This window comes from Narcine bancroftii, chromosome 2 (assembly GCF_036971445.1).
Source record: "Narcine bancroftii isolate sNarBan1 chromosome 2, sNarBan1.hap1, whole genome shotgun sequence".
Lineage (NCBI taxonomy): Eukaryota > Metazoa > Chordata > Chondrichthyes > Torpediniformes > Narcinidae > Narcine > Narcine bancroftii.
Window position 1 is genome coordinate 279008232 of NC_091470.1, and position 18322 is coordinate 279026553.

The 18322-nt window shown below is 42.8% G+C and overlaps 1 protein-coding gene across 1 annotated transcript in view; it reads right to left on the reverse strand.

The window, feature by feature from the left end:
* ebag9 (estrogen receptor binding site associated antigen 9) overlaps nucleotides 1-15852 on the reverse strand; it is a 31434-nt gene extending 15582 nt beyond the window's left edge. Inside the window, exons 1-2 of the mRNA XM_069921094.1 lie at nucleotides 15603-15852; nucleotides 7425-7503 (exon numbers count right to left, since the gene is read on the reverse strand). Coding sequence (XP_069777195.1) covers nucleotides 7425-7503; nucleotides 15603-15685 — 162 coding nt within the window. The 5' untranslated portion in view covers nucleotides 15686-15852. The remainder of the gene's footprint in view (nucleotides 1-7424; nucleotides 7504-15602) is intronic.
* Nucleotides 15853-18322: the final 2470 nt, after the last annotated feature.

Here is an 18322-nt window from a genome sequence, read left to right on the forward strand (position 1 = left end):
CTGTCCCATAGGGTCATCTCCCATGTTTCTCTGATTTCAGATTTATTGTCAGAGTACATACATGACATCACATACAACTTGAGATTCCTTTTCCCTGCGGGTGCAGCAGAATCACCACTAATAGGTAGTGCAAAAAATAAACTTCATAGCATAAACATGTAAACAGATAACAAATATAAACAAGTTGAAAGTGCAATACAGAGAGAACAAAGAAAATCAAGTGCACACTAAGAGTCCTTAAATGAGTTTCTGATTGAGTTTGTCATTGAGGAGTCTGATGGTGGAGGGGTAGCAGCTGTTCCTCAACCTGGTGATACGAGTCTTGTGGCACCTATATCTCTTTCCTGATGGCATCATCGAGAACAGAGCATATGCTGGGTGGTGAGGGTCTTTGATGATTGCTGGTGCCCTAATGGCAGCATTCCCTGTAAATGTACTCAATAGTGGGGAGGGTTTTACCTGTGATGTCCTGGGCTGTGTCCACTACCTTTTGGAGGGTTTTACACTCAGGGGTATTGGTGTTCCCATACCAGACAATGATGCAGGCAGTCAGCACACTTTCCACCACACCTTTCTAGAAATTTACTGGGGTTTCTGGTGTCATATCAAACCTCCACAAACATGTGTTCTTCACGATGCCATTGGTGTGTTGGGTCCAGGAAAGATCCTCCAAGATAGGGACTCCCAAGTACTTAAAATATGCTCAACATTTTCACCTCTGATCCCCCAATGATCACTGGTTTGTATACCTCTGGCCACACTGTCCCCTTTCTCGAACTCCCTGTCTCCATCTCGGGAGACAAACTCTCAAGAGATATTTTCTACAAACCCACGAATTCCTGCGGCTACACCTCTTCCCACCCTGTCCCTGGTAAAGATTCCATTCCTTTCTTTCAATTCCTCTGTCTTCATGTATCTGCTCCCAGAAGGAGATCTTCCATTGTGGATCATCAGCAATGTCCTCATTCTTCAAACAACATGGCTTCCCCTATAACACTATCAACTCTGTCCTCACCTGCATATCCACCATCTCCCGCACATCTGTCCTGATCCCCTCCGCGCATAACATGAACAGGATTCCCCTCGTCGTCACCAACCACCTTATCAGCTTCCGCATCTAACATATCATCCTCTCGCCATTTCCACCACCTACTATATAACCACATAATAATTACAGGATAGAAACAGGTCAATAGGGCCCTTCTAGTCCATGCCAAACACTTTCTCCTCCCTAACCCCGCTGACCTACACTCAACCCATAATCTTCCATTCATTTCCCGTCCATACACATATCCAACTTCTCCTTAAATGCTAATATCGAGGCTGCCTCCGCTACTTTTAAACAATGGAAACACATGAGCTATTCTCCAATCCTCTGGCATCATTCCCGTTACTAATGACATTTTAAGTATCTCCATCAAAGCCCCTACTATTTCTACATTTACCTCCCTCAAGGTCCCACCAGAGAACCCTGCTCTACCTGTCTATTACCTTTCCTTTTAACCATAATCCGACTACCCTCCTCCCGACATTATCCCTACAGCTACTATCTATTACCTCCTCGGCCTCTTGAAGCTGGATGCACCTTTCGCACATGATCCCACCACCAAATACATCTTGCAAAACTTGAATGTCTACAGACACTGTAATTGAAGTAAAAACACAAAGCTGGAGAAACTCAGCATGTCAAACAGTGTATTTTACATAGCGAAGATAAAGAGGCAAAACTAATGTTTCAGGATTGAACCCTTCATCAACTTATGAGCAAAATTCAGACAGGCACCCGAACTAAATGGTGAGGGGGAGGGGCAGGAGGAGGAGCATAGCTCCACAGGCAGTAGGTAATAGGTGGATAAGGGATGGAGGGCACACCAGTAAACAGGTTCGGGGGATGGAGAGAAAGGGGAGTGGAGAACTGGAGGAAAGAAGACGGAGGGATGGAGAAGAAATGGAGAGCAGAGAGTAGACCAGCAGAAACTGGAGAAGTCAGTTAATGCCGTCGAGTTGGAGAGTGCCCAGATGGAAAATTAGATGTTGCTCCTCAATTTACAGGTGGTCTTAGTTTGACAATATGAGGCCATGGGCAGACATGCCAGTGAGGGAGTAGGGTGCAGAAATGAAAAGGTTGACCACTGGGAGATCGTTGGCAATGATGTAGACAGAGGGAAAACTCTCAAATAAACCACTGACATTGCCTCACTATTTTTTCACCTCAATGTTTTATTAATTCAGTTTTGTTATAGACTACAGATAAAAAAAAATCACTTTAAAATAAAACACAGAAATGCTGGAGGAACTCAGCTGGTCTTGCACCATCCAAAGGAGATAAAGATTATATTATCGACATTTTGGGCCTGAGCCTTTCCTCAAGTTATGAGCCAAAATGTCAGGCGACTGTGTCAAAAGGATGGGGAAAAGAGAAGATTGGACCAAACAACAAAATATGTTTATTTTTAGCACAGATCTCCCAGTGAGAAAAGTGCACTTGCCTCCTCCCTCACCACCATTTAGGGCCCCACACAGCCCTTCCAAGTGAAGCAACACTTAAATTGTGCATCTGCAGAGGACAGCTACTGCATGTGGTGCTCCCATTGTGGTCTCCTCTACATCGGACAGACTGGACACAGACTGAGACATCTCAGTGGCCTCCCATTTCAATTACCCGCCCCATCCCCTTGCCAATTTATCTATCCATGGTATCATGGACTGCCAGACTGAGACTACCCACAAATTGGAGGAACAACACCTCGTATTCCGTTTTGGCACCCTCCAACCGGAATTGGCATTAACATTAACCCCCCCCCCCCCACCATGTTTCCTTTCCTTTAGTTCAGTCCCTCTCTCTTTCCTTTTCCCTCTTTCTCCTTTACCCGAACTCTGCATTCAGAGTCAACCCCACCTCACACCCTCTACAAATGCCTGCCTTCACAGAAGATGACAGAAAACTTCCTCTAGTAGTGGAAAACAGGTCAAAAGAATGCAAAGCTAAAAGTGAAAATCACTACTGTAACCCCATGATCTGATGACCCACTTCCAGATTTTGAAAGCTATGGCTTTGGAGATAGTGAAAAAACTGATTATTGTATGAAGCTTAGAACAAATGAAAGGCAGCAAACATATCCCACTATTTAAGAGAAAAAGAGAGAATATGGGGAATTCAAGTCAATTAGCTGTACATCAATATAAAGGAGAATCCTTGAAGATTTTACTAAGGAAATTATAGCCAGTCTCTAAAAATAAAATAATAAGATTGGGCAGAGTCAATGAGCTACAAAAATGAAAATCTTGTTTGACAATTCTGTGAATTAGTTGGTTCACATTGTGACTGGAAATGATGAAGATGAACCAATGGATGTACAACATGATGACTTTCACTTGGCCATTCAAATAGAGCCACACAACAGTCTAAACAAGATTAGATTATGTGGAATTGGATCAATATCAGGTCCACTGTGAAGCCCAGTTGTGCTGAGATTCCCCAACATTTACATAAATGCAGAGATACAAATTGGAGTCAAGATGGAAGCCAGATTCTTTCTTTCAAATAAACGATTAAAAACAAAAAAAAAAATTTAATAAAAGGTCAATTTCAATTTTGATCAATTCTAATGGTCCCAAAATGACGTATAACCCTCAATTTTGACAGGCAGCAAAGCAAGAGTTTAAGAATTCTTTGTTGCTTTATAAATCCTACTCCCATCCAGACCACATCTGTTTAAATCCAAGATGTCACAAGCGAGCATACAAGCCCTCCACTTCCTGACAAGCATCACTTTCCTGCAGGGTGACTGGACCAGCAGAACGTAGACAAGAGAAAAAACAACACAAAAAGGTGACAAATAAAATGCGCATTAACAAGAAAACAAAATGCTACTGTGAGATTATAATGAATGAGCACAAGGGTACAGAATGACATAAATTCAAGAACTGGAGACATGGAGTGACAAATAGATCTGAAGCAACATCTAATCACTATATCAATTCAACAAACTTATTCCCAGACTCTCAAACAAGCAAAGGATGAAGACCAAGTGACTGGCAGCTTTACTGAACTGGACTGTGCCAGGAAACACACATTGTTTCCACTGAAATAATTCCCTTTTTATCATCCTATGACATTTATCCATCCCACCAGACCACTTAAATTCCAATTCAGTCAATACTCTGAACTTGATACCATACAAGTACAACCATAATGAGTCTTTCTCTACTCTTATATTTATTCTGCTACCCTCTATGTTCAACAAGATAGTGTACTCTCAGATAGGACAATGCAAACAATAGCTTAGATTTTAATGCACAACATACAATTATTATTAAATGAACTCAATGAGTTATATTTCCAACTGCTGCCGAGACATCAATAGTCGAAACTTCACCACTCGCCTCATTTATTCCCTCGGAACGCTCTGCCCTCCACTCTAATCCCAACTTCACTATCTAACCTCAGACAAGGGCAGCATTGATGTGGCCTGGAGCACTGACTTCTATCTGGCTCAATCCAGATGACAGCTCTCGGACACCTCTTCCAGCTTCAACAGGACCCCATCAAAGAACCAAGCACTGTATCACACATCATCCCTAACCTCATCACTTCTGGTGATATCCCTTCCATGACCTCCAACCTCATTGTTTCCAAACCCTGCATGGCCTAGTTCTACCTCCTTCCCAAGATTCACAAATCCAATTGTCCTGGCAGACCTATTATTTCCACATGCTCCTGCCCCAGCGAACTGATACAATCTAACCTTGACTCCATTTTTCCCTCCCTGGTCCAGTCCCTCCCTACCTGTATCCATGATACCTCACATGCCCTCCATCACTTCAACAACGTCCAATTCCCTGAACTCAATGGCCTAATTTTCATTTTGGACGTCTGTACATCTCCATTCCCCATACTGAATATCTCAACGCCCTTCATTTCTTTCTCCCCAATAGACCTAACCAGTCCCCATTCATCATCCTCCTCTGCCTGGCAGAACTTGTTTTCGCCCTCAATAACCTTTGCTTTGACTCTTCCCATTTCTTTCAAGTTGAAGGGGTAGCCACGTGTACCCACTGGGTTCCAGCTATGTCTGCCCTTTTGTTGGCTATGTGGAGCAATCCATGCTACAAGACAACACATGCAAAGCTCCTCAGCTCTTCCTCAGCTACACTGATTATGACATTGTTACTGACTCATGCACCCATGATGAGTTCATCCACTTCACTCACTTTCACCCTGACATCAAATTCACTTGGTCCATCTCTTGAAACACTCCTTTTTTTGATCTCCCTGTCTCCATCTCAGGAGACAAACTCTTGACAGACATTTTCTACAAACCCACCAACTCTCTCAATTACCTCAACTACACCTCTTGACACCCTGTCCCCTATAAGGATTCTATTCCATTCTCTCAATTCCTCAGTCTCTGTCGCATCTGCTCTCAGGATGAGCACTTCCATTCTAGATCTTCCGAGGTGTCCTTCTGAAAAAAAAAACATGGCTTCCCCGCTACCACCATCAACTCACCCCTACCTGCATCTCCTCCATTTTCGCCAAATCTGCCCCAGCCCCCTCCCATCCTAGGTGCGATAAGGACAGGAATCCCTTGGTCCTCACCTATCACTCCACATCCAACATATGATCCTCTGTAATTCACATCACCTCAAACATGATCCCACCACCAGACACATCTTCCTCTCTCCACCTTCCACAGGGACTACACCCTCCAGGATTCCCTCATCCACTTATCCCTTTCCACTAATTGACCCCTTGGACCTCACCCCATGACTGCAGGAAGTGCTACACTTGGGTCCACACCTCCTCTCTCACCATCATTTAGGGCCCCAAACAGTCCTTCAAAGAGAAGCAGCACTTCCCTGGTGAATCTGTAGGGTTGTCTATTGCATCCGGTGCTCCCATTGTACCCTTCTCTACATCTGAGAGATTGGATACATACTGGGAGATAGGTTCGTTGAGCACCTTCACTCTGTCTGCAAGAATAACGGGATCTCCCAGTAGCCAACCATTTCAATTCCGCGCCCCACTCCCACTCTGACAAGTCAGTCCATGGACTGCCAAACCAAAGCCACCTGCAAACTGGAGAAGCCACACCTAATATTCCATCTGGGCATTTTCAAACTGATGCCATCATCACAGATGTTTCAGATTACCATTAGTCCTCTTCCTCTTCCCCTTCCCTCTGTCACCTTTCCTCCAGCTCTTTACCCCTGTCATCTCCATTCAGAGAGCTAACCCTTCTCCTTATCACTTCTCAGTTTTTTTCTCTTGTGCTCTCCCACCCACATTCACTAATGACTTCTTTCTTGTCTGTGGGGCTGTACTCCTTCCCCCAACATTTTATTCAGGCACCTTTCTGCTTATTGCTCATACCTTAACTAAGGGCTCTGGATAGGAACATTGGCTATGTATCTTTATATTTTCTACATAAAGAGTGCTGCGTGATTTGCTGAGTTTCTCCAGCATTTTTATGTATACTTCTTTCTTCTTTGGCTTGGCTTCGCGGACGAAGATTTATGGAGGGGGTAAAAAAGTCCACGTCAGCTGCAGGCTCGTTTGTGGCTGACCAGTCCGATGCGGGACAGGCAGACACGATTGCAGCGGTTGCAAGGGAAAATTGGTTGGTTGGGGTTGGGTGTTGGGTTTTTCCTCCTTTGCCTTTTGTCAGTGAGGTGGGCTCTGCGGTCTTCTTCAAAGGAGGCTGCTGCCCGCCAAACTGTGAGGCGCCAAGATGCACGGTTTGAGGCGTTATCAGCCCACTGGCGGTGGTCAATGTGGCAGGCACCAAGAGATTTCTTTAGGCAGTCCTTGTACCTTTTCTTTGGTGCACCTCTGTCACGGTGGCCAGTGGAGAGCTCGCCATATAATACGATCTTGGGAAGGCGATGGTCCTCCATTCTGGAGACGTGACCCATCCAGCGCAGCTGGATCTTCAGCAGCGTGGACTCGATGCTGTCGACCTCTGCCATCTCGAGCACCACCTACGGCTCCTAGAACGCTTCCACCAGCGTTGTCTCCGCTCCATCCTCAACATCCATTGGAGCGCTCACACCCCTAACGTTTATGTATACTAATATCATAGCATCTGTAGCCTTTGTTTAATGCTATTCAGTTCAGACCATTTATGCTATTGAGACGTTAGTGCGTACAGTGAAGCATTATTTTAGCAAGGATAATGTTTTTATTAAATCCAAGTTAACCTGCAGATTAAAAAATAATAATAATTCACAATCATTCATACTTATGAATAACATAGATTCCAAACTAAGGAATAGCTTTGCAGAAGTTTCCAACTTAACTCGTAAACTACTAGCATTCAATTTAAAATTTAACTTTCAATTTCTTGTCAGTTTAGACCAAGTAACAGCAATACATTAAGTTTAACTAAATGAGGAAGAGAGTATTTTTCCAAAATAAATACCTGTTTAGGAACTGATGAATAATCAACCGTTGTTGGCAAGGTTATTTGATCTCCACTCAATTTTCTACCCCTTCCAGACCTTGAGGGAAAAAAAAATGTAATATTTGTGGAACATTTCAAATTCTTTAAAAAGAACATTTATTTCAATAATAATTTTACACACCATATTTTTGTTTGGCAAAGAACTAGAAGATTGGTTTCCACAAGTGCACAATAATATTGCATGAAAGAGATGTCCTCTGAATTTTGGCTTGGGTTAATCAAACACCAGAAGAATGAGAACAACTGCTAACCTTCAATAATAAAAAAAAATTAACTCATTTGAGCAATACAACTCAGGTTAATGTTTAATAGTTTGGCTACAATTACAAATAGAGCATGCCACTAATGTGTGGCAACTATTCATTCACATGATGTGTTCCAATTTCCAAGCTCAAGCCTCAATTTAAAAAAAATTGGTATGCCATCTCTGACCTACTGATAGAGCAGAAAGACTCTTTCTTATAGCTTGTTAAATGTCAGCAATCATTAACATTACTTCAAGAGAAGCTTGGGTAAAATTGAAGTTGTTGTGCCTGTGAAGTACAAAATAGTACCTTCTTGATCCAAAAATGATCAAGTTCATTCCTTTTGGTTTCAAAAGGAAGCTCGTTTTTATATAACATAAATGTTATATATGTTAATGTTAACCTCAACTCCTTATCAATTTGAAAATAAACCCTACCTTGTGGTTAAGCCACATTTCTCAATAATCTTTAGACAAAACAAAAATATCTCATCCATTAAAAAAATTCTAATCAGTTATAAAATTCTGTATACAAGTTGATTTTGCAAAATTAAAAAAAAATCCAACAAGAGAAATGTATACTAATTTTTCCAAACTGTGGATTAAAAACAATTGCTGGGGCTCCATTAAGCTGACCACATAGTTTTAGACAGTAGATTTCCCCCACCCACCTGTTGTAAGATTAACTTCTTCCTTCAGTGTTAGGCCAGGCTCCTGAATCCTTTGTCAATATCAAGCACCCACAATGCCCCCACTTCCTCTCACTTACTGCATAGGTTAAACTGCAACATAACTGGAGCTTGACACCATCTAGAACAGGGAATCCATTTGCTCAGATAGCCAATAATAGCTTTAAAAAAATGTCCACAACTATTCAAATGGAAGTATGTAGTGCATAAAGTATGTAGTGCATACTTTTTAAAATTCGAACTATTCTAATAAGTTCATAATATTTACAAGATGTCTGTCCTACAGCAGCCAACCAAGAATATTTCATCATCACTGATCACCTTGAAAGATAAAGTAGCATGGATACAAGAATACTTATCTCTAAGCTTCATCTGATTATAAGCAACCCAACTTGTAATCCAGAGACTATAGTTCCTTCACCAGTAAAGCATTGTGCTGTCAAACTGCCTCTCCACGCGAAATAAGCAAATCAACAGTTGTAACCAAATATGGATTTCTCTTCTTGCATCAATTATTTAATAAATGAACCTGTTCATCAAAAGAATACTAATTAACTACTTTCTCTAATATTAATTTACAACCTTCTCATAAAGAAGCACAATACATGGATTTATGGATTTTGGGTGATTAATGGAATTTAAAATTTCATAAAAGTTATACAACAAGAACAATAAAAATCACAAATCAAAGATGAGCCACATAACCAAATGGAATTTAGGACACCATATGTTTCACTCCAATAATCAATGGTAGATACAGTTAAATCCCTGTTATCTGGAATTTTAAAATAACACAGAAAGTAAATAGGCAAAAAATTCAATATTTAAAGTTGGCAACCCTAGTGGTCAGTTTGCCAATCCAGCAACAGGCAACTTCACTGATCTGGCATCTACCAATCCCCATAGGTGCTGGATACCAGGGGTTTTACTGTATTTAATAATAATGAGTTTATTGTCATATATTGCATGATTGCATAATTGTAGCTGGCAACTTCAACCATGCCAACCTGAAAACTGTTCTACCATGGTTACAACACCATGTCTGCTTTGCCATCAGAGGAAAGAACACCCTAGATTGAGTGTACACCAACGTTTCTGTTGCATACAAAGCTGCCCCTTGCCCCCAACTTGGTTACTCATATAACATATTCATCCTGCTAACCTTGGCTTATATACTGCTGGAAAAGAAAACTAAGACAGTTGGCAGGGAGATCAGGATGTGACCAGGTTGTGGTGGGGGGGGGGGGGGGGTGGGTGGCGTGGAAACAGCAGCGCTACAGGACTGCTATGAGACTGCAGATTGGAGTTGTTCAGGTAGACGGCCACCTACACATTAGGGTTAGGCTTCATAAACATCAACGAGTATATGAGCTTAGCGACTGGCAACATTATCGTTCATTTAGGATGTCACAGAGATCAAATGCTAAACAACTATAGCTAACCATGTAGAGGTCCATGCACTTCTCAGAGCTTGAGATGCAGCCTCAGGACAGGAGACAAGTTGGCACTAAGATCAGCCAGGACTGAACCCTCCCGTGCAATTCGGAAGGCAAAGCGTGGGTACGCACAGACGATTCATAGTCAGCTGTGTGACACTAGTGACACAAGACACACATGTCAAGGTATCAAAACAAAAAGATCACAAGAGAACCTTGTGAGTCAATGACAACAATGCTTCCCTTCTGGACAGACTCAACATCTTCTATGCATGATTCAACGAGAAGAACAGGCTGATGCCAAAGCAGTCTCCCCCTGAAAAACAGGCCCCTTGCATAGCCATGGCTTAAGTGAGGAGAATCCTATCCAAGGTGAACCACACAAGACAATGGAACCAGTCAACATACCCAGCTGGGTACTGAAGGACTGTGCTGACCAACTGATGGAAGTCCTTACGGAGGTCTTCAACATGTCAATGCAGCAGTCCATTGTCCCCATGGATTTTTCAGCAGCCACCATCATCCTGGTACCAAAGAGGGTGACAGTAACAGGCCTCAACAACTACCTACATCATTATGAAATGCTTCGAACATTTGGTGTTGGAACGTATCAAAGCATATCTCCCAGAAACATTGGACCCATTTCAATTTGTCTACAGATGGAAATGTTCCACTGATGATGCTGCCAACTTGTCCTCCACTGCATCCTGACCCACCAGAAGAATGACACCTCATTTGCCTGGCTGATGTTGATTGTTCAGCATTTAATGTGATCATACCTCAGAGGTTGTCCTTGCTGAGATTCAACACCCCTCTCTGTAACTGAATTCTGGACTTTCTCACAGAAAAACTGCAGTCTGTGCAGATTGGTAACAGAGCGTCGAGCACCATTAAGTTGAGCACTGGTGCACCTCAGGGCTGTGTGGTCAATCCACTCCTGACTCACGACTACAATGCCAGATCCAGCTCCAAGAGTCCTCAAGTTTGCAGGTGATGTGACAATAGTTGGCCTCATCAGCAAAGAGTCACAATACAGAGAAGAGGTGGAAAATCTCATGAAATGGTTTGAGAATAACAACCAGAGTCTCAACATGGACAAGCCAAAGGAGATGATTGTGGAGAGAGTGGAGAGCAACAAGTTCTTCCAAGTTCACTTAACCAGTGACCTATCCTGGACACATAACATCTCCTCATTTCTCAGGAAGGCATAACAGCAACTGCACTACTTTAGAAGGCTGAGACAGGCAAGACTACTGGCCACCATTCTGTCGAGTTTCCACAGGAGCTCTATCAAGACTGTCCTGGCCAGCTGCATCATTCTATGGTATGGTTGCTGTAGTGTCGAGCATCAGATCGGAGGTCAATCCACAGGTCCATAAAAGCAGCATCCCCTCCCCAAAAAGGATTAAAAAAAAACTGGATTGTTGTTTAAAGAGGGCTTGTCAAAATCAGGGAGGACCCCTATCTCTCCAGCTACTCCTATCAGGAAAAGGTACAGAAGAATCAGAGCCAGAATCATCAGGTTGAGGAATGGCTTCTTCCCACAGCAGTAAGCTTGCTGAATGACCATTAAAACAATGCTCTGTGACTAATATTTATAAAGAATATTACTTTATAAAAAATGTGTGTGTGTGTATACACACACACATTCACATGTTTACATATATATGCACACGTACTGTATGTAATGTTTACAGTATATGTGTTATGTCTGAACGTGCATTTTACCCTGTCCTGCACCATGGACCAGACAACATTATTTTGTTGCACTGTAGACTTCAGGGAAATGGACAACTGGTGCATGGCACCAATAATGGGGATATCACCCCCCCAACCCCCCATCTGAGGAGAAGCAGGGGAGACAACACACAGGACAGCGACCAAGGCTCAGAGGCTGAAGAACACCTAGGCAGCAGATGTTAGTGACTCAAAGCGAGGTACCCATGTAGGATGTGGGCTGCTGGCGACTACAGCCAACTAAATCACTCCAGGCTGCGGACAGCTGGAGAGTGGCTCGCGACTGGCTGTAAAGGGGTATCAGGTATCAAAACCAAGATGGTGCTGGAGGCTTCCCGATAGTGTCAGAGGTGTGCATTTGGAGCTCGGGTTGTTGATGGTTTGGACTGAAGGTTGTGTGAATGCAAAGGCTGCAGGAGCATTGGAAGTAAAGCCATGGACATTCAGTGATCCTGGTGGGGACTCTCTCTGCTTTTCTTTCTCTGGCTATAAGGGGCGCTGGGCTATTTTTGCTGATAGCAAATTTTGTCCGCCTTACGGAAGACTAAAGGAAATTTTGTGCAATATCACATTTTCTGTTTTATTACAGGTACACAATCCTTTATCCGGAACCCTTGGGGGGACAGTGTGTTCCGAATTTCGGATTTTTCCGGGTTTTGGAAAGCCAGATTTAAGTCCACCCGAATTGTGCTGCCGTATCCACCCCCACCCCTTTCCAGTCGCCCTGCTGTCTCCCCCCACCCCGCCTCGCCCACCCGACTCGCGCTGCTGGTCTCTCTCCCCACTTGCTGGATTTTGGAGCTTTTTGGATTTTAGATGTTCAGATAAAGGATTGTGTACATGTACATGACAATTAAAAAAATCTTGAATTAACAAGATACAGTGTGGCAGAATATCTGTATTTTAAAAGAAACAATTGAGAGTTAATATAAATTAGAAGGGAAAGAAGCCAAAGGAGAATTTAGGGTTACCAAAAAGAGCTCAAGAAAATTACAGTACAACTCCAATTATCCGAAATGGTCAGTACCGGGTACTTCCCCACCGAGGCCCCGCTTGTGTTGGGAGCCCGAGGGTTCTGTTCCTGCCTGGAGCCCGAGGTCTACTGCTGCCAGCACCGGGAGCCTGAGGACTGCTGCTGCTGGGAGCCCAAGGTCTGCTACTGCCGGGAGCCCGAGATCCGTTGCTGCTGCCGCCAGGAACCCAACGTCCCAATGTTTCGCTTCGAAAAAATGTCAGATAACTGAGGATTTCAGATTTCCTTGTCTATCCACTTTTTAAAAAATTTTGGATATCTGAGGATTTTGGAGAATCTGATTTTGGATAATTGGAGTTGTACTGTACATTTTAAAAAGATCCAAGAGGTACCAATAGGTCGTGCAAACATAAATAAATCAAATCTTTAAAAACGGAAATTTGCCTTCTTGAAACTTTCATCAATATTTCAAATGGCTTCTTGAAATCTTAACTATTTGCACTAATTTAGTCAATTCAGTATAAAATTTCTTAATGAAAAGAAGGCAAAAAACTTGATTGACAGTGAAGTAGTAATTGTGCTGTGAGAAAAGTAATCCATGGTAGATAATCCAGAGAATCAAAATTTAAATGACATTGTACCAGGTTGAGAATAAAAGATGGGGGGTTATTTTAAAATTCATTTTCGGGATGCAGATATCACTGTCAAGATCAACATCTAATACCCACTAATAATACAACTAAAGAGCTTCCTTGAACAGCATTTTTCTGACAATTATGTTTGATTTATTATTTTAGAATGACATACAAAGTCAGCCATACTGCTACAACTCTGGAGTGAGATAAAGGGTCAGACTCAGCAAGAATGCCTCATTTGCATAGTACAGGCATGTGAAAAACAGCTGTATTTCAAACACTCAGTGAACAGTTACAAGTTCTCACAAGCCATATAAATGTGGAACTAACTCCTCATGGCCACAGAAATGCTCGGAATCCATGAACTTATTAAATTAATTTAAAAAAAACTGTTCTTTGTAACACTGCTCAAATTTCCAAACAAAATAGGAATGGCTCTCAATATAGAAGATGCTCCACTAGGGGACTTTCCTCCCAGATCAAAAATTAATTTAGCATGAATTGGCAGAGAGAGTCCACCAAGTTCTTTCTTGGCAGCTGAGGACAGAACAGGTCTCAAGGACGGTCAATGCGATACAAACTGGGAATGGCAGGATCACGCATTAATTAACGAGATTAATGAGACCTTCAGGGAATTCTATGGGGGTTTATATAAATCAGAATTGATGGGGGGTCCGATAAAGCCAGTGAGTTCTTGTCTAAATTAGAGTTACCAAATTTAGACCCAGAAGAACAGGAAGGTCCAGATCTTCCCTTCATGGAAGAAGAGATAGGGAAAGCAGATCTCCAGGAGAGGATGGGTTTCCACCCAAGTTTTATCAGGAATTTAAAGATTTATTGATGTTTCTTTATGTGGAGGTGGTAGACCAGGCAATGGAAATCCATACCCTCCTGTAATCTTTTTCGACAGCAATCATTACAATGATACTTAAAAAAGACAAAGATCTCCTAATGCCATCTTATTATAGACCCATTTCACTGTTAAACACAGACTATAAGATACTTACCAAAGCCCCGGAAAATAGATTGGCAAAACATTTCTGAAACTAATAAATAAAGATCAAGCGGGCTTTGTGCAAAAAAGACAGGCAGCGGATTACATTGGCAGACTGTTGAGTATAATGCATCTGGCACAAACCAGAAACGAGAGAGGTTTAGCTGTGGCTCTGGATGCAGAAAAGGCATTTGACAAATTGGAGTGGGATTTCTTATTCAAAGTGCTGGAAAAGTTGGGGTTAGGGCCAACTTTCATAAATTGGGTAAGGGTGCTGTACCATGCACCCAAGGCTAAAGTTGTGACCAATGGACAAATTTCTCCAGCTTCCCCTGTGACGAGATCATGTAGACAAGGGTGCCCACTATCTGGAGCCCTGTTCATATTAGCCATGCAGCCATTGGCTGAATCCATTCACCAGGATCCAGACATCAAGGGTTTTAGAGCAGGCCAGGAAGAACGTAAAATCAATTTATTTGCCGATGATGTACTAATATATCTGACAGACACAGCAAACTCGTTGTCCAAGCTGCGCTCTATTCAGGAGGACTATGGGGAGACCTCCGGGTATAAGGTTAATTGGGACAAGAGCAAACCAAGAACACAGTATTTTAAAGTAGCTAGTCATAATACATGAAATTTCGTTTTGTCTGCGGCAAGGCAGACAGAGTTACTGGCAGAATGGCCCAAACACCACCTACAGTTCGAGAGAAGCAAAAGAGAGTCCACCCAGACTCACCGAGAGTCTGTAGATTCGCTCCCACAGTCCAAACCATTAGCAACCCGAAGTCAATGTCACACCAACTCATTTCTCCTCAGCTTCCTGAGGGCCAATTTAAAATTTGCACACTTTTTTTTTTGCCATGATTAGAATTTCCCTGACATACATCCCAGAAACCTTCAAAAACTCAACTCTTCTTCAATCTGGCCCCTAATGTTTTAAGGAGCCTAACTGTGAATTTCATTGCAGAGCATCAGATAAAACAGCAAGTGACTGAACTTTCATCCCCAGAAGTGATAGCTCAAGGCAACATCAGGGTGAACAACGAGAACAGCAGATTCGACAGGAAACACGGATTACAAATACTAATCAATAATATTAGCGAAACAAAATGGATACTGGGGTAAACATTCGAAAAATGGAGAAAAGGGTTGACAGAGGAAATTGTTCGCCTCGCTTATCCAAGACGTATATGAATATTGTTGTTCATCTGAATGATTTGCGGCCAATCGAGAACATTTATGAAATGCATTGACTGTTCCAGTGAAGAAAACCCAGGTACCCTCACAACCAGATAATCTGCTCAAGGGACTCTCGCTGAGGAATGAGTACAGGCTCCCCCAACTCTTTCCCCAGACAAAGTTTGGTGCCTTTCCGTCCACACAACCCTGAGTTCTCTCCAGAGTGAGACAGACGCCGAGACTTGCCTGCAGATCAGTCGTTTGAAGAGGGTGAGCAGCCACGCAAAGCAAGTGCAAACTCTCAGCGATCGGAGCTGGCTGATCGCCATGTTAACGGTGAAGGAATGGGTGAATATCACAGCAGGGTCCCTCTCGCCTGCTCAGTCTCCACAAACGAACCCCTCGTGAGTCAAGAGGGCAACCCCAGAACCGGAGCGGCCCACCCAGGCCGGTGACTCGGGCCACCTTGTCCCCAGCCCGCGCGCATGCGCCCAATCCACGTCAGCGAAGCAACCCGGAACTAATCCTTCTGATAAAATTCTATTTACTCGCGTCGTCTCATGGGCTCGGTGTATTGGTTGGAGATTGAGATGGCGTTAGACCTGGTGGCGAGGGCAACGCGAAGTAGAGGATAAAATCCGCAGATGCTGCGGCGTGGGGCAGTGGAGAGAGTGCTGGGGAAATTCCGCCGGTCACGCAGCATCCATGGGAAGAGAAAGGCGGTCAACGTCTCAGGTACGAAGTGGCGGGAGGCAGGCGCCTCAATATAATGGAGGTGGAAAGCAGACTAATGACAAGCAAGAGGTAGATACAGGAGGGAGGGGAGAAGAGAAGAGAAAAAAGCTGAGGTGATGGGGAGAAGGCAAGTAGGGTTGGCTCTCGAAGGAGAGGGGGGTGGAGAGTTAGGGGAGAGAGGGGAAAGATAAAGAATGAGAAACAAAAATTGAGACAGTTTTTTTTCCCCTTCTGTTTGCAGATGGCCTCAGCTTGGCAGTTCGTGAGGCCAAAGACATGTGGCAGTGGGGTGTTTAATTGAAATGGTTAGCCACTGGGAGGTCTTTGCCATTGCAATGAATGAGTAGTGAAGGAGGAGGTGTAAATGCAAGTGTAACTCTTCTTACGGTCATAGGAGTAGGTCTCAAGGGGCCAGTTGGTGGGAATGGATGAATGGACAAGGGAGTTATGGAGGGAGTGATCCTGAAAGAGAGCAGAAGGGAGGATATATCTGGTGATGGGAATGATCTGTTCACACAATTGGCTTCATTATCAGAACCTTCTTCAGATCAGAGTGTTCCACACCATTTGTCCTGGTATTCTTGGTGTCTTGCCAAAAAAGGTATTAAACATTACATGTTCTTCTTTGGATTGGCTTCGCGGACGAAGATTTATGGAGGGGGTAAAAAGTCCACGTCAGCTGCAGGCTCGTTTGTGGCTGACCAGTCCGATGCGGGACAGGCAGACACGATTGCAGCGGTTGCAAGGGAAAATTGGTTGGTTGGGGTTGGGTGTTGGGTTTTTCCTCCTTTGCCTTTTGTCATTACATGTATTTCTTATTTAAAACACCTTAGGCATATCTATCCCTTCCCACAATGGAGCAGTGTGTGTCACTATTTTTATCAGTGTCTTTATTATTAATATTTGATTTAAAGTTGCTGGTTTTGTTTCACCAGCATATGCTACCTGTAATACTCTTCACATTGATCATCCTTCTTAGTCTTTGTAAACGTGCAGCACTAAAAGGCACAATTGGTCCTGAATCACTGGATCTGGTTCTATTCTAGAGAAGTAACAGTAGTATATAAATCTAAAATTATTTGCAGTCTTAATCACACTGTTGAACAGTAGACGATTATGAATAATGTTCAGATACATATTTTAAATTTTGTTTTAATTGTATCTATCATTCTCTTAAATATTGAGAAGCTGATTTCTGGGAAGATCTGCATACCCATGCTGCCTGCTGACATTAACTCGAGGAGATGGTTTTTCTTTCGTACTTTGAGAATTATTGACAATCTCTGTACATTCTTGAGTGTAATGGAAGAGCAAACTGGAAGCATTGACAGACTTTACTGACACCATTGACCCTGAAATTATCTAAAGGTTCTGCACTGCTGCCAACCCTCTTCATCAGTGACTGTGGATGTTGTCTACTGAGACATAGGAGGTTAGTCAGGAAACTTCAAATGCTAGATATTCATGGTGAAGTTGTGAACTGGATTCGACAATGGCTAGATGGGAAAGCCAGACAGTGGTGGTGGATGATTGCTTCTCAGACTGGAGGCTTGTGACTAGTGGTGTGCCTCAGGGATCAGTACTTGGACCATTGTTTGTCATCTATATTAATGATCTGGATGATAATGTGGTAAATTGGATCAGCAAATTTACAGATGACACTAAGATTGAGAGGTGTTATGGACAGTGAAGAAGATTTTCAAAGCTTGCAGAGGTATCTGGACCAGCTGGAAAAATGTGCTGACAAATAGCAGATGGAGTTTAATGCAGACAATTTTGTGATGTTGCATTTTGGAGGGACAAACCAAGAAAGGACATACATGGTAAATGGGGAACTGAGTTGTCTGGTAGAACAGAGGGATCTGAGAATTCCGATATCTGTATATAATTCCCTGAAAGTGGCATCATAGGTGGATAGGATTGTAAAAATAACTTTTGGCATATTGGCATTCATAAATCAAAGAATTTAATATAGGGGTTGGGAAGTTATCTATAGTAAAGTTGTATAAGACATTGGTGAGGCCAAATTTGGAGTATCGTGTGCAGTTTTGGTCATCTAACTACAGGAAACATACCAGTAAGATAAAAAGAGAGCAGAGAAGATTTACTCTGATGTTGCCTGAGCTTCAGGAATTGAGTTAGAGGGAAAGGTTAAAGAGGTTAGGATTTTATTCCCTGGAGCTTAGAAGAATGAGCGGTGATTTGATAGAGGTATTTTAAATTATGAGGGG